Source organism: Bubalus kerabau, chromosome 1 (assembly GCF_029407905.1).
Source record: "Bubalus kerabau isolate K-KA32 ecotype Philippines breed swamp buffalo chromosome 1, PCC_UOA_SB_1v2, whole genome shotgun sequence".
NCBI classification, from domain to species: Eukaryota; Metazoa; Chordata; class Mammalia; order Artiodactyla; family Bovidae; genus Bubalus; species Bubalus kerabau.
The window spans coordinates 49,742,322-49,763,030 of record NC_073624.1 but is presented as its reverse complement, the minus strand read 5'-3'; the positions used below and the strand labels follow the sequence as shown (position 1 = coordinate 49,763,030).

At 48.1% G+C, this 20,709-nt stretch overlaps 1 protein-coding gene across 1 annotated transcript; it reads right to left on the bottom strand.

The window, feature by feature from the left end:
* Positions 1-399: 399 nt before the first annotated feature.
* On the bottom strand, positions 400-19,471 carry LOC129643945 (translation initiation factor IF-2-like). Its single transcript, XM_055569234.1, has 5 exons — positions 19,375-19,471; positions 18,236-18,607; positions 17,039-18,068; positions 15,990-16,070; positions 400-955 (listed from the first exon to the last, which is right to left on the bottom strand). The coding sequence occupies exons 1-3, from the start codon at positions 19,469-19,471 to the stop codon at positions 17,107-17,109; spliced, it is 1,431 nt and encodes a 476-aa protein (XP_055425209.1). The 3' UTR covers positions 400-955; positions 15,990-16,070; positions 17,039-17,106.
* Positions 19,472-20,709: the final 1,238 nt, after the last annotated feature.

Genomic DNA, 20,709 nt, shown 5'->3' with positions numbered 1-20,709 from the left:
ATAACCCATGCACAGAGTTAAAATAACAGGTATGTTTGGACTGAAAGGAATCCCCCACAAATTCACATGCTGAAATCTTAACACCCAGGACCTCAGAAAGTGACTGTATTTTGAGAAAAGGTTAAAGAGAGGATGATGGTTAAATGAGGTCATGGGCCCTAATCCAGTATGACTATCTCTCAGATATATACATAGGGAACGCCACGTGAAGACACAGGGAGAAGATGGCTGTCTCATAACCAAGGCGAGGGGCCTCGGGACAGACAACATGGCTGACATCTTGATCTGGGGACTTATAGCCTCTTAAGGTGTGAGAAAGCAAAATTCTTTTGTTTAAGCCACCCAGTCCCTGGTACTTTGCTATGGCAGCCCTAGTGAACTAACACAGATGGAGTTCCATGATTTTTAATTTCTTTTTTTTAATTGCATAACTAATGGCTTTAAAAAAAAAATCACAAAATACATTAAGTCAGGGATTTTTGGCACTGCCTTAAAAGTCTTGAGATTACCAACGCGGGAACAGACGGTATCACTAATGTCATTTTGTCGATGGGCAGATGGGTGTCACAACAAGTACAAGTGTTGGCTGGTAATGCGTGGAAGGGAAGACGCATGCCCAGGAGAGTGAACGAGTTTTAGAGAAGACACCTGTAGTTCATCTGATCTTCAAGGTCTTCGGGTTAATATTCCTACTGAACATGTTGGGGTTTTCTGTTTGCTCAGCTTCTCCTTCAGAACCACCTTGTCTCCTCTCTCCAAGCAATTCAAATAGGATGGATCCCGTCTCTCCCGATCAGGTTCAAGGATGTGATCTTGGCCCTTCCAGTCGGCTCACAGCCAGGACTTCCATCACATCTGTTGGGAAAAGATGCTCTCTTCTGTGATGCTGAGATGGATAGGATGTACGCCTGGGGTTCCTGAGGACCATCCCTGCCACCCTATGGGGACATTCTGCCTGAGAAGAGAGCAGAGTCAAGAGACAGAGCAAGGGCTTCAGGATGAAGGTTGAGGACATGGATCCAGCACTACCTGAAGATGCCTTTTAGAATCTAGTTACTGAAGCAGATAAAGTCTATTTCTCTTTCTTTAACATCAGTATGAATAGGGTTTCTATCACTTAGGCCTGAAACAGTCCTTGCTGAGTCACTAAGCACTCTGGTATACAAGATCACACATCTAGTTACATACTTAAAAGTTTCATCAAAATTTAAAGTATGATTGCATTTTACTGAAATTCTGTACAATTTGAAGGGTGCTTAATCAGGATGAGATGGTTAGCATCACTGACTCAGTGGGCATAAATCTGAGCAAACTTCAGGAGAAAGTAAAGGACATGGGAGTCTGGAGTGCTGCAGTCCATGGGGTCGCAAAGAGTCAGACATGACTGAGTGACTGAACAACAACAACAACATAATCAGGAGTACAGTGAAGGAGCCTTGAAGACACTGTGCACTGTGCTTAGTCACCCAGTCTTGTCTGACTCTTTGCAACCTCATGGACTACAGCCCGCCAGGTTCCTCTATCCATGGGGATTCTCCAGGCAAGAATACTGGAGTGGGTTGCCATGCCCACCTCCAGGGAATCTTTCCAACCCAAGTATCGAACTCAGGTCTCTCGCATTGCAGGCCGATTCTCTACCATCTGAGCCACCAGGGAAACCCAAGAATACTGGAGTGGGTAGCCTATCCCTTCTTCAGGGGATCTTTCTGACCCAGCAATCAAACCCCAGGGTCTCCTGCATTCTAGGCAATATTCTTTACCAGCTGAGCTACCTGGGAAGACATTGATGTTGCTAAAATTCTATGGGGAACAAAACAAAACAAAACATACGCTAGTGTATAAGGGTCTGTGGCAGAAAACAACTTTAGAACTGTCCCCTCTGAACTGCAGTATCTTAGGAAGAAGTATACTACAGTGATCTTCAAGCTTTTTTTGAATTCTGAGATTTGAAAACCTCATCTATTTTTAGGCTACTGTCTAATGTTTTCATTATAAATTGAGTACCTTCTAAGAACAGAATTTTGAGCATATGGTAAACACAAACATTTTAAAATAAAACTTTCACATCATATTTTTAAATGGAATCTAAATCTGATACCTATCATTCATTTTTAAAGATTTAAAAGCAAGTTATTTTTTAAGATCTGAAATTTTTATAGCATTCCTTAGTATAAGAAAGGGACCCCAATGGCTTGTTTTTAGCACCAAGTTTAAACAGGTAAAAAAAGGAGGAAGAGGCAGTCTTGCAGAAGTGCCTTGCTTATTTAGAAGGTTCCCACACACCATTTCAAACAGTTCCTTTGTTCAGTGCCCCTTAAGGATTTTGTACTCAGAGCAATGTACGTCAATAAGATTAGTGCTGGACAAGAGATGTGGCTTTATAAAATGGAGACAAAGGACTATGAAAGGGGAGGTGGAAGTGGTCATGTCAGTCCAATCAATTTCAAGAAAGCGTCCACATATGAGGTCAAAATTCTGGATGTTGACTCCCCTTTAAAACTACCTGCACCTGCCATACTCCATGAAAGGCTTCATGTATCCCCAGGGGTCTGTATAATCCAGTGTCAAGATACCTGGGCTAGTGGATCACGGACCAGCGATTACAAGGAAACTATTCTAGAGCCAGAACTGAGTTCCCATCTCTGGCTTTATCACATGGACAAATAACCTCTGGGCACCTCAGTTTCCTATCTGTAACACGAACCTGTATGGCTCGGAGGGTTACAAGATCACAAGGTCCCATGCATGTCAAGCACATCTCAGAAGTGCATAAGAAGCATCTGATAAATGGGAGCTATCATGGTGATCACCTGTTATCATGTTACTGTTATTTTAAATACTGCTCATGACAACTTACTTAAGAGTGCCTTCCTATACTCTTTATTGGCTCTCATCCACTTTACCTGTTGGAGCCCAAATCCCCAGTGAGAGTCAGCAGCAAGATGGACCAAAAGCTGCTGAAAAAAATGGCCTCGAGTGATTACTGGGTAAGTGTTTGCCTTCACCTTCCAATTTCTGCAGATTTTCTGAGACCTCCGGACAGGGCTGAACAGAGAAAGTGGCCCCTCTCCTCACCCCTGGGAACTGTTTGTTTTCCTATTTCACCAAGCACAACTACCAGAAGGGGGAGAGATGGGGGAGACACAACGGAGAGATTCTAAATAAAAACAACAATTACAACAGCTAATGTGTATAGAGTGCCTTCTGTGTACCAGTTCCTGTCCTGAGCATTACACATGCATTAACAGATTTAATGAGCTCAAAAATGCCATTTCAACAGGCGTTATGGATAAATCCGAGCAGAAGGAAAAAGAAATTGGCACAAAGAACAAGACAGAGAAAGCATCCCTGGGTATGCGTTAAATCAGACCGCTGCCGGAAAAGCAGCAGGACTTCCCGAACCACGTAACCAGAGCCCACGCCGCATGCAGGTTCGTAAACTGTGGTGGCTGGATCACACGACCCGTCTGATAAGCCCAGGGTTCATCCATCACTCCTCCGTAATTCGCTGAGCAAACCTATTCAGGCAGCACCAATGCCTGGCTTACAAGGGCAGTGTAATAAAAACCCAAATGGACCTCACAAATACTAGAGGCAATAATAAATATTCCAACATAAACACGTGCTTATCCAGTGAGGAGTCTTTGGGCGCTGGGCTTCTGCACAAATTCAGCCAACCCTACCCAGCCCCTCCCCTTCACTGATAATTTCTCAGTCAATTACAATTGCAATTCTGCAACTGGTTCTCTAGGAATGTGGAATGGTATTAAGCCTAGTAAACGGAAAATGTGATCCAAGCCTCCGTGAGCATCGAGGGACTGACACTGTGGCCAGAAAAAAGGAAACACTTGAGGGTAAGGCCTTCAATCAAACACTTGAAGAAAAGGTGTGTTTTGGATTGCCTGATGATGACTCCATCAGGGCTTAAAAAGCCTAAGAGGAGAGGAATGAGGAGGCTGAAGATCTGAGAAAATGGAAAAAGCAGAAAAATGTAGCAGGGAAATAGCAGGAAAAGCAGTAAGTAGAAGAGGGATGGGGATCAGAGTGGTAGCAACACAGTCGTGGAGATTACAGAGACCAAAGGCCTTCCAGCCCATCCCCTTGGTTACTGGTATAAAGGCTGGGGTGAAGACATGTCTAACCTGGAGAAATGGTAAGGCACCTCCACCCCCTTCCCCTCCACCTCCTTCAGTCCCATCTCCTCCTCCACCTCCACCACATTCCTTCAAGGCATCAAGGGACCCCAGGGATGACCCACCACCATCTGGTCACTGGCAAGAGAGTATACCTTCTTTAGGTTTGAGAATCCCCTTGCAGGACAGCAGAATACTCAAGGTTCAGCTAGAAAGTATTCCATTATGCCTGGATAGCAAATTCAATGAAATCCAAAATCACCACCACCACCATGCACCACTCATTGGGTAGAAAACATGGTCCAGGCACACGGTACAACCAGAGCTGTGAGAAGCTGTCTGTACTGAAGGGCTCCCACACTCGGGCGGGCCAGCCAGCTGGAGGCACAGGGAACATGGTGCAGAAAGCGCAGCAGAAGCCATGCAAAGACAGATGCAATTCAGCACCCAGTATCAAGAAAAGCTTGAAGGAAAGACTGCCTGAGCTGGGTTTGAAGGAAAAATAGAAGTACCCCAAGCAGATAAAGAGGGAAAGAGCTTATCAGGCAGAAGGAGAGGGAGATGCCCAGTTGGGTAGGTTTGAGGGCAAATAAGACAGTAAGGGCTTCGCAGGTGGCACTAGGGGTTAAGAACCCGTCTGCCAATGCAGGAGACATAAAGAGATGCAGGTTTGATTCCTGAGTCAGGAAGATCCCCTGGAGAAGGGCATGGCAAGCCACTCTAGTATTCATGCCTAGAGAATCCCATGGACAGTAGAGCCTGGCGGGCTACAGCCCATAGGGTCACAGAGTCGGACAAGACTGAAGCAACTAACACACACACACACACACCAAACAGTAAGGAAGAAAAATAATAAGCTAGGGATTGGGGTGGGGGGGTGGGCAGGGATAGATGAGACTGCAGAGAAAGGCAGGGGCCAGTTCACAGCAAGCTTTGTGCTTCCTGATAAGAAAGTTGGATGTTTTCCAGTGGCTGAGAGTGAGTCAGTGAGGATAAATACATAGGACATTCTAGAAAAGCCCTCATTATTCTTAAAGATTCAAAATAAAGACTCTCTATAAGGAACTGGACTATCCTATTTGAAAAATTCTGTTAACCATAATGGCCAATTGCACAATTCTGAAAAGTGTGTACTGTGATCTCTCACAGCAGGGCCCTCCTCAGGCAGACACACCACCAGTCACACGGAGCACGATCCAGCTTCACTTTCAAGGTGGATGTGGAGCCCAGATGTCAGAGATCCAATTATTTCACACTCATCCCTCCAGAGGTGCTTTAGGAACCGCTCACAAGGAAAAGAAAATTTTTCTACATTCCCCCTCTTATCAGGAGTCATCCAAGACTAGGAAAAGGGTTATTCTATCATCAAGGGCTCATTTGAACAAGCCCCCAATAAGACAGGGTCCAAGGGTTCATTTTTACCCCAAACCCATCCTCACGCCCAGCCCAGACAAGGGAGACAGTACCACTAAGAACTGCTGCTACTGCCACAAACAGACTTCATTCCAATGAGACTACTTTCCACTGGGCAATGAAAATCATCTCGGACTTCAGTGAGTGGGACCAGAGGAAAATTCTGACACATCCCTCTGTTTCCATCCACCTGGACTGGTTCTAACCCAGTGGCCTTTAGAACTTCATATCCGATAGTACAAAAGCCTACTCGGTGACCTCCCAGCTGCCATCTCTCCCCACTCCAGTCTGGCCTCAATATTGCCACTAGGTTCAGCTTCCTAAAACAGAGCTTTGCGTACATACACCATCTTCCCAATCAAAAGCCTTCCAAAAGCCCATAGCCTCCGTCTAGCTTGCCAATTTCATCTCCAGTTCCTCACTAATGGAAACCCAAGCTGACTGACTTCACAACCCCAAAATGTCTATGTGTGCATTCATCAGCCTAAGCCGGCCCCTCTACCTCCATTTAATCCTTCCATTCAGATTTTAATTATCCTGTGTCCAAGGACCCAAGTCAAATCCTACCTCAGTTGAGTTGAAACAGCTAAAGTAAACTCTCACTTCTGATTTCCCATCAACTTTCGGCTCCAATAATCCACCGCGTTTCACTGCACTGCCACACTGTTGCTGCTGCTGCTGCTCTGAACCATTCATTTGAATCTTCTGTTGTTAACTTCTCACACATTTTTTTTTCCCCCAATCACTCCAACTATGTTGCCTGAGGGCAAGGACAGAAGGCTCTCAATGTAATTTAATAAATGTTTCTTGAAGGATTCCTAAGTGCTAGGAGAGGAGCGGGAGGAGTATAAGCCAGTCTCAGTGCTTCAAGGCACTGACGCAGAAGGAAGAAAATAAGAAAAGCAGACAGATTTTGACAATGCCAAGGAGAAGAGGACAAGCACATTTTGGGGTGTTTTAGGTGATGCCCCCTCTCACTCTGTCCTTCCAGCTCCTAGTCACTAAGACCCAGATCGAAACTCTCTCCTTCTCTGACTCCCTCCAGCAAAATGCTACCCAAGACCCCATGCCCACTGCCCTCCATCCATGCCTTCATCCCATCGACCTCCCTCACCAAGACAAGGCTACTAGAGGATGCAAGGTGATCTCATTTCCATGTTCCTAACATCAAACAGAGACCACACAGAGCAGGAGTTTCCTGAATGGTGGCTGATGAATGAACACAGGCTAAGTAGATGTTGACCGATGACCTCAAGGAGATAGAAAGTGTAGAGGGCCTGTGGGCAGGAGGGAGAAATTCTGATTAGAAGCCAGGTCAGTACAGAGACAGCAGACAGAGGAGTTGGGACAGCTGTGAGTTGGATCCTGGCTCCATGCTCCGTGACTGTGTGATCTGGGCAAACCTCAGCTTCCACAACCGGAAAATGGGAGAGTAAGACCATACCTCATAGGGTTATCATTAAGGTTGAAGTGACATAAAATGAACAAATGGAAGAGTGGCTGGCACAAAAGCAGCACACAAGAAACATGGGCGCGGAAAAAACTGGAGCTGAGTGTGCTGGAGGAAAGAGCAGAGGGCAGACACTCAGAAGGTAGGGGATATGAAGAGGGAGAGCCTCGGGTTGCACGAGATGGTCAGGAAGCCAGGGTCCTCTCCTGCCTCCCCTCTGGACCATTCTCTTGACCTCCCCAGCCTTAGTTTCCCAACTGTGAAATGAAGGTCAAGTGGGCTCAAGGGTCAGCTGCAGCCCCAGCGGTGTCTCAACATCGCAGCTCAGATGTTCACCAAGAAGGAATCCGTGAGTACTTACAAGGTACTGCCAAGCCTGGGCAGGAAGGAATTATGCCAACAGAGAAGGGGTAGAAGATGCCAAGATGGCAAAGAAAGTCCTTCCTACTGGACGTTGAGCACCTGAGTCCCCCCTCTGTTTACTCAGGTCCATTTCATCCTCCAAATGCGGGAGCCCTGGCCACATCCACATCTAAGTCCCTCCACATTCATCAACAGAAAGGTCATCATCCACCATCCGTCCAAAGGTGTGCAGTATTTAAGACGCTTTTCAAGGCAACCTGACATGCACATGTGAATCAGCATCAGAGCCTGTCCACTCCTCCCAGGCCAGAGAAATCACAGTCCTTAGAAACTCAGAGGAGAGGAGACACACGCCGCATTCCAGGATCCTATTTCTCCTGCCTTTTTACAAAGTCATCAATGTCTGAACCACAACAATGAACCCCTAAGAGAATTCATTTCACTGATCTGAAATGTCCCTCACATTTTTAAGATGACAGCTTTCGGCAGAGACCTCAAGAAGCCCATGTCTGTGAGTCCACCAGTATCCACTCAGCTGTCTCTCCCCATCACCCCACTCTGAAGCTGGAAACACAACTCGGCCAGCAAATCACTCTGTGTGGACACAACTGTTTATTCACTGCAGACCCACTAAGTGACAGGCGCCGTGCCTGCAGGCGAGAGAAGCCCCACCCTGTGAATCACTCAGCCTGCGCCTGTCTTGGCTCCTCAAGCAGCCACGAAATACCATTCCCTTCCCAGAGGAGAGCTGGCATCAGTCAAGGAGGCTGGTACACAAATAGTGTTGGCAGATTAAAGATCTATGCAACTGTTCTGGAAACAAAAGCCAGGAGGGGATGGTTCCCAGTTAGCCACAAAAATGTTAACCTCAATAATAACAAACATGTGTCTAATGCACCAAGGCAGTCCCTAACCACAGAGTAACAATGAAGAGTCCATGATTCGCTACTGAATATAAAACAAAAAAAAGAAGAGTAAGAATGACATCCCCACATGACTATGTTTTGCTGTAAATCCCCCTAAATTCTCATGCTACCATTTAGCATGAGAAAGATCAGCGAAAGTCCTTTCTTCCCAACTGGCCTGGGGATGTCAAAATAAAGGGCTCTGTTAAGGGCAGGCCCCATCCAGTAGCCCAGGTTCCATCTCCATCTGCGTTTGCTGCCCATCCAAAGCATGGCCCCATAATGTGACACGAGAAGCTAAAATTATGGGTGAGACTGCACATCCCATTCTCACCCCAGCCTGTGATTATCTACCACTCCAGGTTGCCCAAAATTACCTCTGGAGCCTTAAACGCCTTCCATTTTCTTTCATTCCTAGAACCAATTCTTTTTTGGAAACTTTCACAAGAGATAAAGGAAAAAAAAACACCCAAAAGCCCTAGATATTTCAGGGCAGGGAAAAAGGAGCCAGCGAGTGAGCACGACTTTGATTTTTTTGTAAATGTCTCATGCATATCGCCTCGACTGTATACTTCAGTGGAACAAAATTAATTCCATGTCTCTCCAACTAGGAAAGCTCAGAAGCCTGGAGACTCTAACTCAATTTACTTTTTAAACCACTTCTGTTCCTGGTATGTCCTAAGACATAGAACATGAGGGTGGTTGAGGAACTCATGCAGATGGATAGTTATGAAGTTATGACTGAAATCACCAGGAGGAATGGTGGTTAAATTGACAAACTGGCCCCAGTAGGTAGGCAAGCAAAGTAACACTATGCAGTCAGTGGTTACAAAGTTCATGTAACTACTTCCTTTCTGTAACACAGTTCAATATTAGGCTCCTTGGCAGGAGAAGCTGGTATTATGTGTTAGAATACTGAAGTAGGTGTTTTGTTTTGTTTTGAGTTAACTATAATCACCAAAGGTTATACCTGCACAATGCTGAGAAGTAGGGAACAAAATACAATTATTGGAGGACACTTGCTCTACAATATTGTGTTGGCCTCTGCCACACATCAGCACGAGTCAGCCACAGGTATACGTATGTCCCCTCCCTCCTGAACCCCCTCCCCATCTCCCACCCCATCCCACCCCTCTAGGTTGTTATAGATATGAGTTGAGCTCCCTGCACTGTGCTTAGGCACTCAGTCATGTCCAACTCTTTGCGACACCATGGACTGTCACGGGTCGGGCTTCTCTGTACATGGGGATTTTCCAGGCAAGAATAGTGGAGTGGGATGACATGCCCTCCTCCAGGGGATCTTCCCAACCCAGGAATCGAACCCAGGTTTCCCACATTGCAGGTGGGTTCTTCACCATCTGAGCCACCACGGAAGCCCTGAGCTCCCTGTCATACAGCAAATTCCCACTTGCTATCTATTTTACATATGGTAATGTATATGTTACCATGCTATTCTCTCAATTCATCCCATTCTCTTCTTTCCCCACTGTGCCCACAAGTCTGTTCTCTATGTCTGCATCTCCATTGCTGCCCTGCAAATGGGTTCATCAGTACCATCTTTCTAGATTTCATATGCATGCATTAATATACAATATTTGTCTTTTTGTTTTACTTTACTTGTATAATAGGCTCTAGGTTCATGTACCTCATTAGGACTGACTTGAATATGTTTTTTATAGCTGAGTAATATTTCATTGTAAATGTGTACCACAATTTCTGTATCCATTCATCTGTTGATGGACATCTAGGTTGCTTCCATGTCCTAGCTATTGTAAAAAGTGCTACAATGAACACTGAGATACATGTATCTTTTTCAATTATGGTTTTCTCAAGGTATATGCCCAGTAGTGGGATTGCTGGGTGATATGATAGTTCTATTCCTTGAAAAGTTTATATTTGAAAAATCCTTGGTTTTCCTATAATAGGCAAGGCTCTCAAAAGTGTCCATCATGATTGTGTTACTCAAATAACTTGAAATACAATAAAGGAACTATTACAAAAAGGTTTGCTATGAATCATTTTTGTAAAATAAAAATACTTTTGTACCCTAATTACTTCCTTTGAATTATTTGCTTCTAAAAATCAGATTTATAAGCCAAATTCTCCTAAAATGGCATTCCTATGCTTAGCTACAATTACAAAATAAACAGTTAAAGATTGAAAAAAATTCTCCCAATTCTCCTAAAATAGGCCACTTAGCTTCAATATTGAAATAATAATGCCACAAACTTTATATTTACAATTGCACTTACTTCTAATCTCCTCTTTCTAATAAGCACAGCCCTTTCTACCCAGGAGAGCATCAGAGCCAGAGTGGTGAGGAAACTTCTTTCTAGCAACACAAATTTGAAGGCTTAAAGTTAAGTTGGTTTGCAATTTTCCTGACTTCTACTTCGACACAATTGCTTTTCTGCATCTGTTTTTCTTCCCAAAATTCCTCCCTTCACACTCACCCCACATCTCCCCTACAAGGTAACCTCCCAGGCGAAATGAGAAGGTTCCCCTTTCCCTGTTAGAGTCCAGGCTTTGCAAAACGCCACAGGGTCAACTCAGCTTTTATCTACTTAATTTGGAAACAATTACAATTTTCAGCATCGCTTTTATCACAAAGTGCATCATCCTCATGTAGTTCTCAAAGAATAAATAACACTTCCAAACCCACTGGTTTCCATAATACAGAACTTAGCAAGCAAGCCCAGATGCATATCAATGGCCTAACACATCAGAGAAATTCTATTGCAATCTACAATTCTATGGAATCTACAATCAACACAGCAAAGGTTTTGTGGTTCTTTTCTTCATCACCGTATGCTTGCAGTGGTTTGATAATTCAAGGTAGAGTACACCTTTGAACTGGTCAGGTCTCTTCCCATTTTAGAGCTAGAAAACTAGAAAACCTAACTACTCTGGGCTTTGCCACTAACTTAGACAAACCCTTCCTCTGGCCTCTGCATCCCTAGTTACAAGACAAAAAACTCACTGAAGTATGGAGATAGCGCCCGAAGCCACCCGGAGATGTCAATACACAGTCTAAGGTCACACAGTAAGTCAGCATCAGTTCAGTTCAGTCACTCAGTCGTGTCCGACTCTTTGCAACCCCATGGACTGCAGCACGCCAGGCTTCCCTGGTCCATCACCAACTCCCAGAGCTTGCTCAAATTCAAGTCCATCGAGTCAGCGATGCCATCCAACCATCTTATCCTCTGTCGACCCCCTCTCCTCCTGCCGTCAATCTTTCCCAGCATCAGGGTCTTTTCCAATGAGTCAGTTCTTCACATCATGTGACCAAAGTACTGAAGTTTCAACTTCAGCATCAGTCCTTCCAATGAATATTCAGGACTGATCTCCTTTAGGATGGACTGGTTGGATCTCCTTGCAGTCCAAGGGACTCTCAAGAGTCCTCTCCAACACCACAGTTTAGAAGCATCAATTCTTCAGTGCTCAGCTTTCTTTATAGTCCAACTGTCACATCCATACATGACCACTGGAAAAACCATAGCTTTGACTAGACGGACCTTTGTCAGCAAAGTAATGTCTCTGCTTTTTGATATGCTGTCCAGGTTGGGCACAGCCTTTCTTCCAAGGAGCAAGCATCCTTTAATTTCATGACTTCCGTCACCATCTGCAGTGATTTTAGAGCCCACGAAAATAAAGTCTCTTACTGTTTCCATTGTTTTCCCATATATTTGCCAGGAAGTGCAAATCAGCATAAGTTGAAGCAAGATGCGAACCCAGATCTCCGGATTTTACCTAAACTATGCTGCCTCCCAGTCAACTCAGTTGAACTCAGGGAAGGATGACAGAGACAACATACACACACACACACACACACACACACACAGAGAGAGAGAGAGAGAGAGAGAGAGAGAGAGAGACATCTACTTTCACCTTCATCCTGGCTACTGTTTTGGGAAAACTAAATATATTTGACCCTGGGGATCACTGCTGCAACTGTGATTTTCCATTCTCTCTAATATCCTCTGGCCAGTGTGTATGTGTGTGCCAAGTCGCTTCAGTCACGTCCAACTCTTTGCAACCCCATGGACTGTAGCTAACCAGGCTCCTCTGTCCATGGGATTTTCCAGGCAAGAATCCAGGAGTGGGTTGCCATGTCCTTCTCCAGGGGATCTTCCCAACCCAGGGATCAAACCCACATTTCTTACGTCTCCTGCATTGGCAGGAGGGTTCTTTACCACTACTGCCATCAAGGAAGACGGATGCCTCTGTTCCTCGCTTCAAGTTTTCATCCCACAAAACAGTCACGGGCACACACACACCCATCCTCAATACTACAAAACTCTTCCTTTTCCAACAACAAAGAAAGTTGAGGCCACAACTGAGACGATCCAAACACAAGAAGCTTTTTGAGGGTTGAATGCAGCCATAACTCTACCCAGAAGCAAATCTGACAAAATGGAATTTGCTCTCATAGGGAAGAATTTTCCCCCTCACTGTATCATTTGTCAAGTAACACTGTCATTTCTCCCACTGCTGCATAATCACCTAATGAAAGGCACAGATATAATTCATGTACACAGGAGGACAGACTTATGGTTGATAAGGGACCTTTTCTTTATTTGTATTGCTAATAGTTTATTAAAAAAAAAAACAACAAACAGGCAAAATACTATATGTAGGATAAAGAACAAAAAAAGAAAATGTCCTTTTCTGCTTTTAATAACAATGTGGGATAATCAACTGGTACTCTTGGACCTTATCCAGCAATCATTCTTGCCACAGCTTGAATACACAGAGCACGAAACTAGGAATCCTGTTAAATTATTTCCCTGCTAAGTAACACCAAGCTTTCCTCTTCCAGAACATCCTATCTTCCAGCCACACTACTGACTGTTCTCCATTCACACTACATATTTTAAGGTTTCCATGCTGTTCTTTCTGCCTGGGATTCCCTCCCATTCTACTATCCTGGCAAACTCAAGCTCATTCTTTGAACAAACCTGTACTCTAGAATACCTCATTGTAATGGTTCAATGTCTGCCTGTCCCCAGAAGACTATAAACTAATCGTGGACCCTCAAGAGCCTCCACACAGAGCATGGCATCTGTCACATGACAGATGTTCTGTTATCATCTGCTGAGTTAAAAGAAGAAAAGCCTCCTGGAATACACTCAAGAAGATCCCCTGGAGAAAGGAATGGCTACCCACTCCAGTATTCTTGCCTGGGGAATTCCATGGATAGAGGAGCCTGGCAGGCTACAGCCCATGGGGTCGCAAGAAGTTGGACACAACTTAGTGACTTTCACTTCCAAGCCTTAGCTTTACTGGCTGCTGCCTCCTGCTCTCCAAATGTCAGTAGGGTCAGGAAGGAACAGAGGACCTGAGTGCCTCTCACTGTCAAATGCTCTGGAGCAGAGGTTCAAAGCCTCATCAACACTAGCAGATCTTGTGAGTTGGCTGAATCACCAAGGGTGTCAAGGGCTGGGGGTGAAAGGGTGACCTGGAGTTCTTAGTCCCCTGAGTCTTACATCCCTGACCCTGTGTGCACCCACTCTGAGAATCCCTGGCTGCAAACACACCTTCACCTTATTCTTGGACCCTAAAGGAGGCCCAAATCATGCGTCAATTTCTTACTCAACCTCTGCCACGTGGCTTCCTTGAAAGTCACAAGACTTAATTCATATCTTAAGATCACAGGACACACCTTCCCCAAGACCAGTTTTCACTAGCTGACATTCAACGGAAAATTTAAAAGTATTTTCCTGTTCTAATCTCTTACCCCCTGGCTATACTGTGCTTAGGAGAATCAATCTACAAAGCCTTTGATAGCAGAAATACAGTTTTATGCTGACCATTTCCCCTAGGTCCCACCAGTAGCTCTCCTCAAACTACTTAAATATGCACTATACATATGGGTAAAGGATCACAAATACAGCCTACTAGACTCCAAAATTCTGGGAAATGTAATGACTCCAGCAGCTTCACAGACCCAAAGGCTGAGTCTGATTCTTGATGCTGTGCTGGGTCTTTAAGACTCCAGTAACTCCTAAATCTTGGCAACATCCGCCTCTCTTTGTGCCAGTATTCCGAGCTGGGCAGTCTCTTCTTGGACTCTTTCTCCAACCTTTCCTGTCTGCCCATCTCTGGAGTCAGTTTTGATAAGACTTGGCCACGGTGGGTAAGCCTGGGCCAGGCAGCTTTGTTCTTCAGCTGAAATAGAATTATCTTCCATTTTTGCTGCATAACACCTAGACACTAATGATTTAATACTGTTAAAAGTGCACAGAGAGCACCTGAGATGAGCGCACAGACACACTGCCAATCGTTGTTACATCTGTATAAATACAGGCATGTACTTTTAAGGGAATGGCAGTGAGAAACTTTAAGCTTAATGAAGTCAATTTAGGCACCAACTAGAATGGAGGTGGCATGTTTTTATGAAGACAGCAGGAGATGTACAGCTCAAAAAACCAAAAGGGGGTATTAAGATTACAAACCCCCAGGGAAATGAGACCATCATCTAATGCCCAAGGAGAGAGTTTGCAAGAGGTTCTGTCTCCCCAAAACTTAGATAGCCCTCACGTACTTAGGTTATCACCGAGTCTTTTCAGAGTCTCACACAGTACTTTGTAGATCACCTGTCATTGCCCAAATGACACTTTAGATGTAAGCAGGCCTACTGCTTAAGCATTCAGAATCCACTCATTAGTGCAAGCATGTACTGGGTACCAAAAACTTGGATTCCTGAGCTTTCAAAATAAACCACAGCCTTTTGTAACACAGGTCCTGGTGTTTTCTTCATCGGTGATGGAATAGAAAACTAGTCCCCCCTAGTGTCCTGCCACTGTACGGAGGGGAAGGATGGAGGCACTCCTGCGTCAACTTTCAAGCACTCAACTTTCAAGCACAACTCAGGATCCCAGAACCACAGGAAACCTTCGCTTCCTTCCCAAGAGATGGAAGCACTCCTGAGACCTGCAATGATATGGAAAAACCTTGCATTTCATTATGGAGGCCCTTCTAAGCTATGTTTTAAAAAGGCAAAGGAATCTGCATTATCCCACGCCAAAAAGTTAACCCCCAACCCAGCACACTTCATTCAGTGTTAGCCATACTTGCTAGCAACATCCACTTATCCCAGAGCGATACCGTCTTTTCTTTTAAAACCTCTCTATCCCACTAGGGAGATTTATTTCCTTTCCCTACCATTCTCAAAAACCCACTAAGAGCTAAACCTTGATGATTTTGCCTCTCTGTTCCATTTAGTTTTCTTCCCGGGATGGAATTAACAGGGCCAGGCTCGATAAATGTGTGTTCTCCGCAAGCAATTTTCACTAAAGTGTAAAGTACTCTTGAAAAATAAAGGTACACTAAGAGACGTGTGAAACCTTCAAGCCAGTTTTGTTTTTTTTTTTTAGTCCTCAGCAAGGACTCTCCATGCCTGTGAGTAATTCATTCATGTCACCCATTTGTGAGGGATGAGAGAAGAAACCTCCACGTGTTCCTTTCCCAATTTAGAATCTTCCTTTATCTTAAGTCTATCAAAGCTGACTCCTGAGGTGGGAAGGAGGCAAGAGAGGTGAGGAGGAAAATTAACCTGAAGTGACTGCCGGCAGGGAGTGAATAAGCACTTTGGGTTTTCACCGGTGTCGAAGAGGGCTGGCACCTGCCTTTAGGGAAGATGAATGCCCACCTGGTGCCCCTTCCCCAGTCCCACTCCCACCCAGGAAGGAAGCTGGCACCAGAGCCCACTCTGGGGGCACTTACATAAGATCCTGGAAAACTTCCTGTGACATTCAAGCAGAGTGTAAGCTGCTATCCTGCTCCCTCCGGGGTTCATTTTAATGACTGAGTGACAAAATTCACAGATTCAGAAATGGGCAAAAACCTGCTCAACTGAGGTACATCAGCTCAGGGACCAAAAAAAAAAAAAAAAAAAAAAAAATCCATCCCCATTAACAGGGTCACCCGGGGGGACATATTCAGGGCAGGAGAGACAATCTGCTCCCTCCTAGGTTACCCATTTAAAATCTGATCGTTCCAAGGAAAGCTCAAGGGTTCAGTAAATTTCAAACAGGCAAGGGTAGGCTTGCGGGGACTGAGGTTCCTTAAGAGGAAAATTTCAAAGAAGGTGCTAAGGCAGTAAGCAAAACAACTTAAGAATGCACAAACTTTAGAGTCATTCCACCCTTCAGAAACAACGACTTTCACAAGACTGGATCGCTACCTAGAGCCCACCCCTCACAAGCAGGTTTGTCTAATAGGGGTGATACGGATGGCGTTTCCTGCCTCCAGCTTCCACTGTCACCGAAATCGCACTGTCCAATCGAGGGACTCGCAATCTGTGGCTCTCACCCCAAATTGGCCTCGACTCTGCAACATGGAGCAAAGAAAAGTTCTTCACAGCGTCACGCCTGGAAAGGCTGGTGGGGACCGCCCAAAGGGACAGCTTCAAATACAGCAGGTTCCCCTAAAGCACAGATGCTCACAGCTAACAAGCAGCATGGAAAAGGCTGAGGGGATAACACCTCCTGGTGTTAACGGGAAATTCCTCCTTGCTTCCAGTTAGCAGCCCGAGAGCCTAGGAGGAGGGCAGGCCCGGGGACGAGTCCTGCAGGACTCCAGAAACTCGGCGACTTCTCACTCCAGCCTCTCCAGGGCTCTGGGCCCAGGCGGCAGAGGGTGTTCTCTCACTCCCTCCCTCTTCCCCGGCATCCTGAGTACAGGGAGTACCAGCCACAGGTCGGGAGAACTTGTCCGGCGCCGCTCACCAGGGAGCCCCCGCGCTGGCTCTCTCGCACTCCCGGGGTTCCTACCTTGGCCGTGACTGCCGCTGGGCAGAGGGAGACCGCGGAAGAGCCGGGTGGCGCGGCGGCGCCGCCGCCTACGAGGCGCAAGGGTTCCGGGTCGGGGTCCCAGCAGGCTCTGCCGGAGTCCGAGCGGCGGTGCCAAGCGCAGACTTCAGGGCAGCCCCCGCCTTGGAAGGCGGCGGGGAGGGTCCGGGCCGCTCGAGCTGAGCACCGTTTCTTCTTCCTCTCCCTTGGGCACTGCTGCCTGGAGCTGCTCCCTGCTCCCCCCCGGACTCTTCCGAGCCGGGGGCGCCCCGCATGGGATGGGGCCTGGGTCTGCCTCGGACTAGGGTCCGGGGAGGTGGCGCTGGGGAGAGACACGGGGCGGCCGCCGGGGCCGGCTCCACCTCCCGCGCTCCCCGGAGCCGCTTCGCCCCTTCAGGGCAGGGCCTGCCCGCTCCCAGCCCGGCCGGGCGAGCGCAACCGCGCCCCCAGCTTCGGGCGCCCGGGCTCTCGCGCGGCGGCGGAGCGGCGGCAGTCCGGCCGGGCCGAGCACCGAGAGCGCAGCGGCTAGGGGGCTGCAACCGGCCGCGGCGCCCCCTCCCCCCGGGCCTGCGCCGCCCGCCCGCGGCTCCGCGGTAAGGAGACGCTGGAGAGGGCCTCGCCCCGGCCTGGGGCGCGGGGCCGGGGGCGCGGGGCCGGGGGAGGCGCCCCGGGAAGGTCACCGGAGCGGAGGCGGGGCGCAGAGCAGTGGGTGCGGGGAGCCGAGGCGGGCGGCCCCGCTGCCTCCGGGAGCGCTCGCCGGCCTCGGCCGCCGCCGCCGCCGCCTCCGAAACGCGCCGGCTTCCCCGAGCGCCCGGCACTCGGAGCTGGGCGGTCGCTGCAGCCGCCGCAGGCAGCCGGGCGCCGCTGGCCGGAGCCGGCGCGCGATCCCCGCCTCGCGCGCCGGACCAGGCGGGGGCCGCCGCGCGGGGCCCGGCGGGGGTGCGGACGGGCGAGCGTTGGGGTCCGGGGTCCGGGCTGGCCCCGCCGCCGCGTGCCCAGGGCGCCGGGCTCGCTCAGCAGCTGCAGTGACTGTGTGTCTGTGTCATGTCTGTGCAGCTGGGGGGGACCGCGAGCCCCGGCCGGGCTCCGAGCGGGGGCGGGGCCAGTGCCCGCCTCGGCGCCCGCCTCCACCCCGTGACGGCGGGACCGGCCAATTGCAGGCGCCTCAGCCTCACGGACCTAGCGGCCGACCCCCGCCTAGGCTCCGCCCCCGGGCGAGGCTCCTCCCTTCTACTTCTTCTGCTCTCTCGCACGCAGGCGGAAGCAACACCCGGAGCCGGGATTCTGGCCCGGGCCGAGATGAAAGGGTGCAAGCTGGGAGCTCCCCGCCCGCCCTTCTCCCTCCCCAGCCGGGCCGCTCCCGGCCGCCTCGGGCTTGGCGAGCCTCGCGGAAAGAGGGGGAAGGGAAGCGGGACGGGTCCGCAGCTGCTGCCGTAGACACTTGTTGCAAGCTCGCAAGGCCGTGCAGCCTGTCCACGCCTGCTTGTACAAAGCAGCCGTCGTGGAAAGTAGGAAGTTTCCCCGCCTCCACTTTTACTCGGGTCGCCGCTCCTCTCGAAGGTGGGCAGGATATGGGACAGGCTGAGGCTGCGAGAAGCCACGTTGAAGGGCTTTGACAGCATCATTTGGAGCTACGTATTCAAGAATCCGGTCCAAGGCTTCCTATTCTTTCGGGGAAACTGCATTTCTTTGCGCCCCCCTCCCCACCCCCCCCCCCACGCTACACACACACCCCCCCATGCAAGCACAACACGCCCCCTCCCTATTCTGATTTCATTCTTGCGCGTTCCCTCTCGGCATAAGAATCCCGAGCGCAGGATCCCATTGAATGGACTTCCAGCCTCCCAATCCTAAAGACCAACGTGGGTCGCCGAGACTTCTCTATAGGAAGCAAAGGGTGAAATCGGTTGGGCCGGGGGTTGGGGGGAGGCGGACGGTGAGGGTGGCTGGAACGTGGAGGCCCGGAGAGAAAACCCAGAGACGGAGAAAGCAGAGAGACAAGGAGAAGGATGGACAACTCTGGGAGCCCGGAGCTCCGGCGCGCGATCCAGCTCCTGGGTTTTTCCTCAGCTCGGTCCCAGAGCTTCTGGGGTCCCCTTCCCCCCAGGGTCCCCACCTCTCCCCCGCCGGGTGGGCAGCCGGGTCTCTGCCTCGCCTCCGCGCGGGGCTCTCTTAGCCTGGGTTTCAGAGGAGGCAGCGGAAAGCCCACCCTAGTTCTTGGAAGAGGCAAGGAAAGGAGGCAAAAAGAGAAAGTACAAGGGTGGGGAAGGGAGTGGGTGCGTAAGGAAAGGACGCCGAGCTCGGGGTGCTGCGCTGACCACATTCCCCAGAGGTCAGGCTGGGGACCCAAGGGCTCCGGACGTTTGTCCCTCGCTCCGCTCGGGAGCTGACTCCTGCCTCAATAACCCGAGTCATCGCCAGGACCCTTCCCCCCACCCGCTCCCTTCTTTCCAGCCTCTTGTAGGAACGACTCCCCAACCCACCCACCCCAACTTACACCGCGAGCAACACCACCACCCGCTCTTGTCCAGCTTCGGAGCGCAGTTTACCTAATCTCTGTGGCACACCGAGCCGAGGAGAATGCGAAAAGAAGGTAGTGGTTGCACAGCAGCGGCCCCGGCGAAGGAGTAAAAAACGTTTGCATTGGAGCTTTGGGATAAGTTAACTGTGAAGCTGGGGTCCTGCTGTCTTATCTCCGCGGGGACGAGTCTGACCCTGCACATTTGCAGAGATAGGAGATCTCTGGTTTTGATGCCATTATTGTGTCGGAGAATATTAAATGATTAAATATTATCTAATATCCTTAGAGGCCATTTAGGTGTCAAAGTTTAATGCCAACCCTTTTAGCTCGAAAGCTGCTCCTCTCTTCCTGTGACGTGCAGCTCTGTTCTAGAACTCGCTGAAAACAAGGGGATCATTTTTATTTTTTGCGGCCGACTGTCCTTGCTTCCTCCTACTCCCCGCTAGTCCAACCCTCGCCTCAGATCCGGGTCAAGTTATGGCAAGAATTTGGGCTTTCTTTTTATTCATTGCTTTGCTTCAATTCATTAGTGGTGTAAAATACATTATTATATTAGCATATGAATAAGAGTAATGTGACTGACAAAGGAGAGACCTGAAATTTACAAGCAAAGGGGAAAATAACAGAATAACATCAGAAACTAAAAGATAAGCATGTGGGAAATAAACATCTCCATTATGATTACCCCAATATAGTGCATTCTTGAGATTTGATTTTAGAAAGAAAAATATGACCATGGTAGGGAAGGGAATAATAGTCACCTTGATCAGTAAGGTACATTCATTATTCAGGGGTTTCACAAAAATTACTTGCATCAGTCAGTAAGCACCTTAAACATGTAAAAGCTTTCCTCTGTCAATTCAGTTTTGCAGTGTTTTAAAGTCAGTGGAATATCTAATACTGTAAATGATAGGAATGTTGCCAGACTGAATTATTCCACAAACTGAACCCTTCTGTTAGTTAATATCACGTCAAACCCCACATTTGAAGAATTTCTTCACCCCACCAGTGGGAGATTTTATCTATACCTGTATCTATATCTTTATCTCCAAAAGTAGGATGTACTTGCCTACGAATTATAGCCCTTTGACACAAACCAGATAAAAATGTCTTCAAAGGATTTCAGCTATGA

Coding starts and splice junctions, on each gene's coding strand:
- LOC129643945 (XM_055569234.1), bottom strand. CDS start 19,471: ATGACTCGGGTTATTGAGGCAGGAGTCAGCTCCCGAGCGGAGCGAGGG. Junction 18,608..19,374: donor CCTGACCTCTGGGGAATGTG/GTCAGCGCAGCA, acceptor CACCTTCGAGAG/GAGCGGCGACCCGAGTAAAA. Junction 18,069..18,235: donor AGGCGGGGGTCGGCCGCTAG/GTCCGTGAGGCT, acceptor GCAGCTGCTGAG/CGAGCCCGGCGCCCTGGGCA.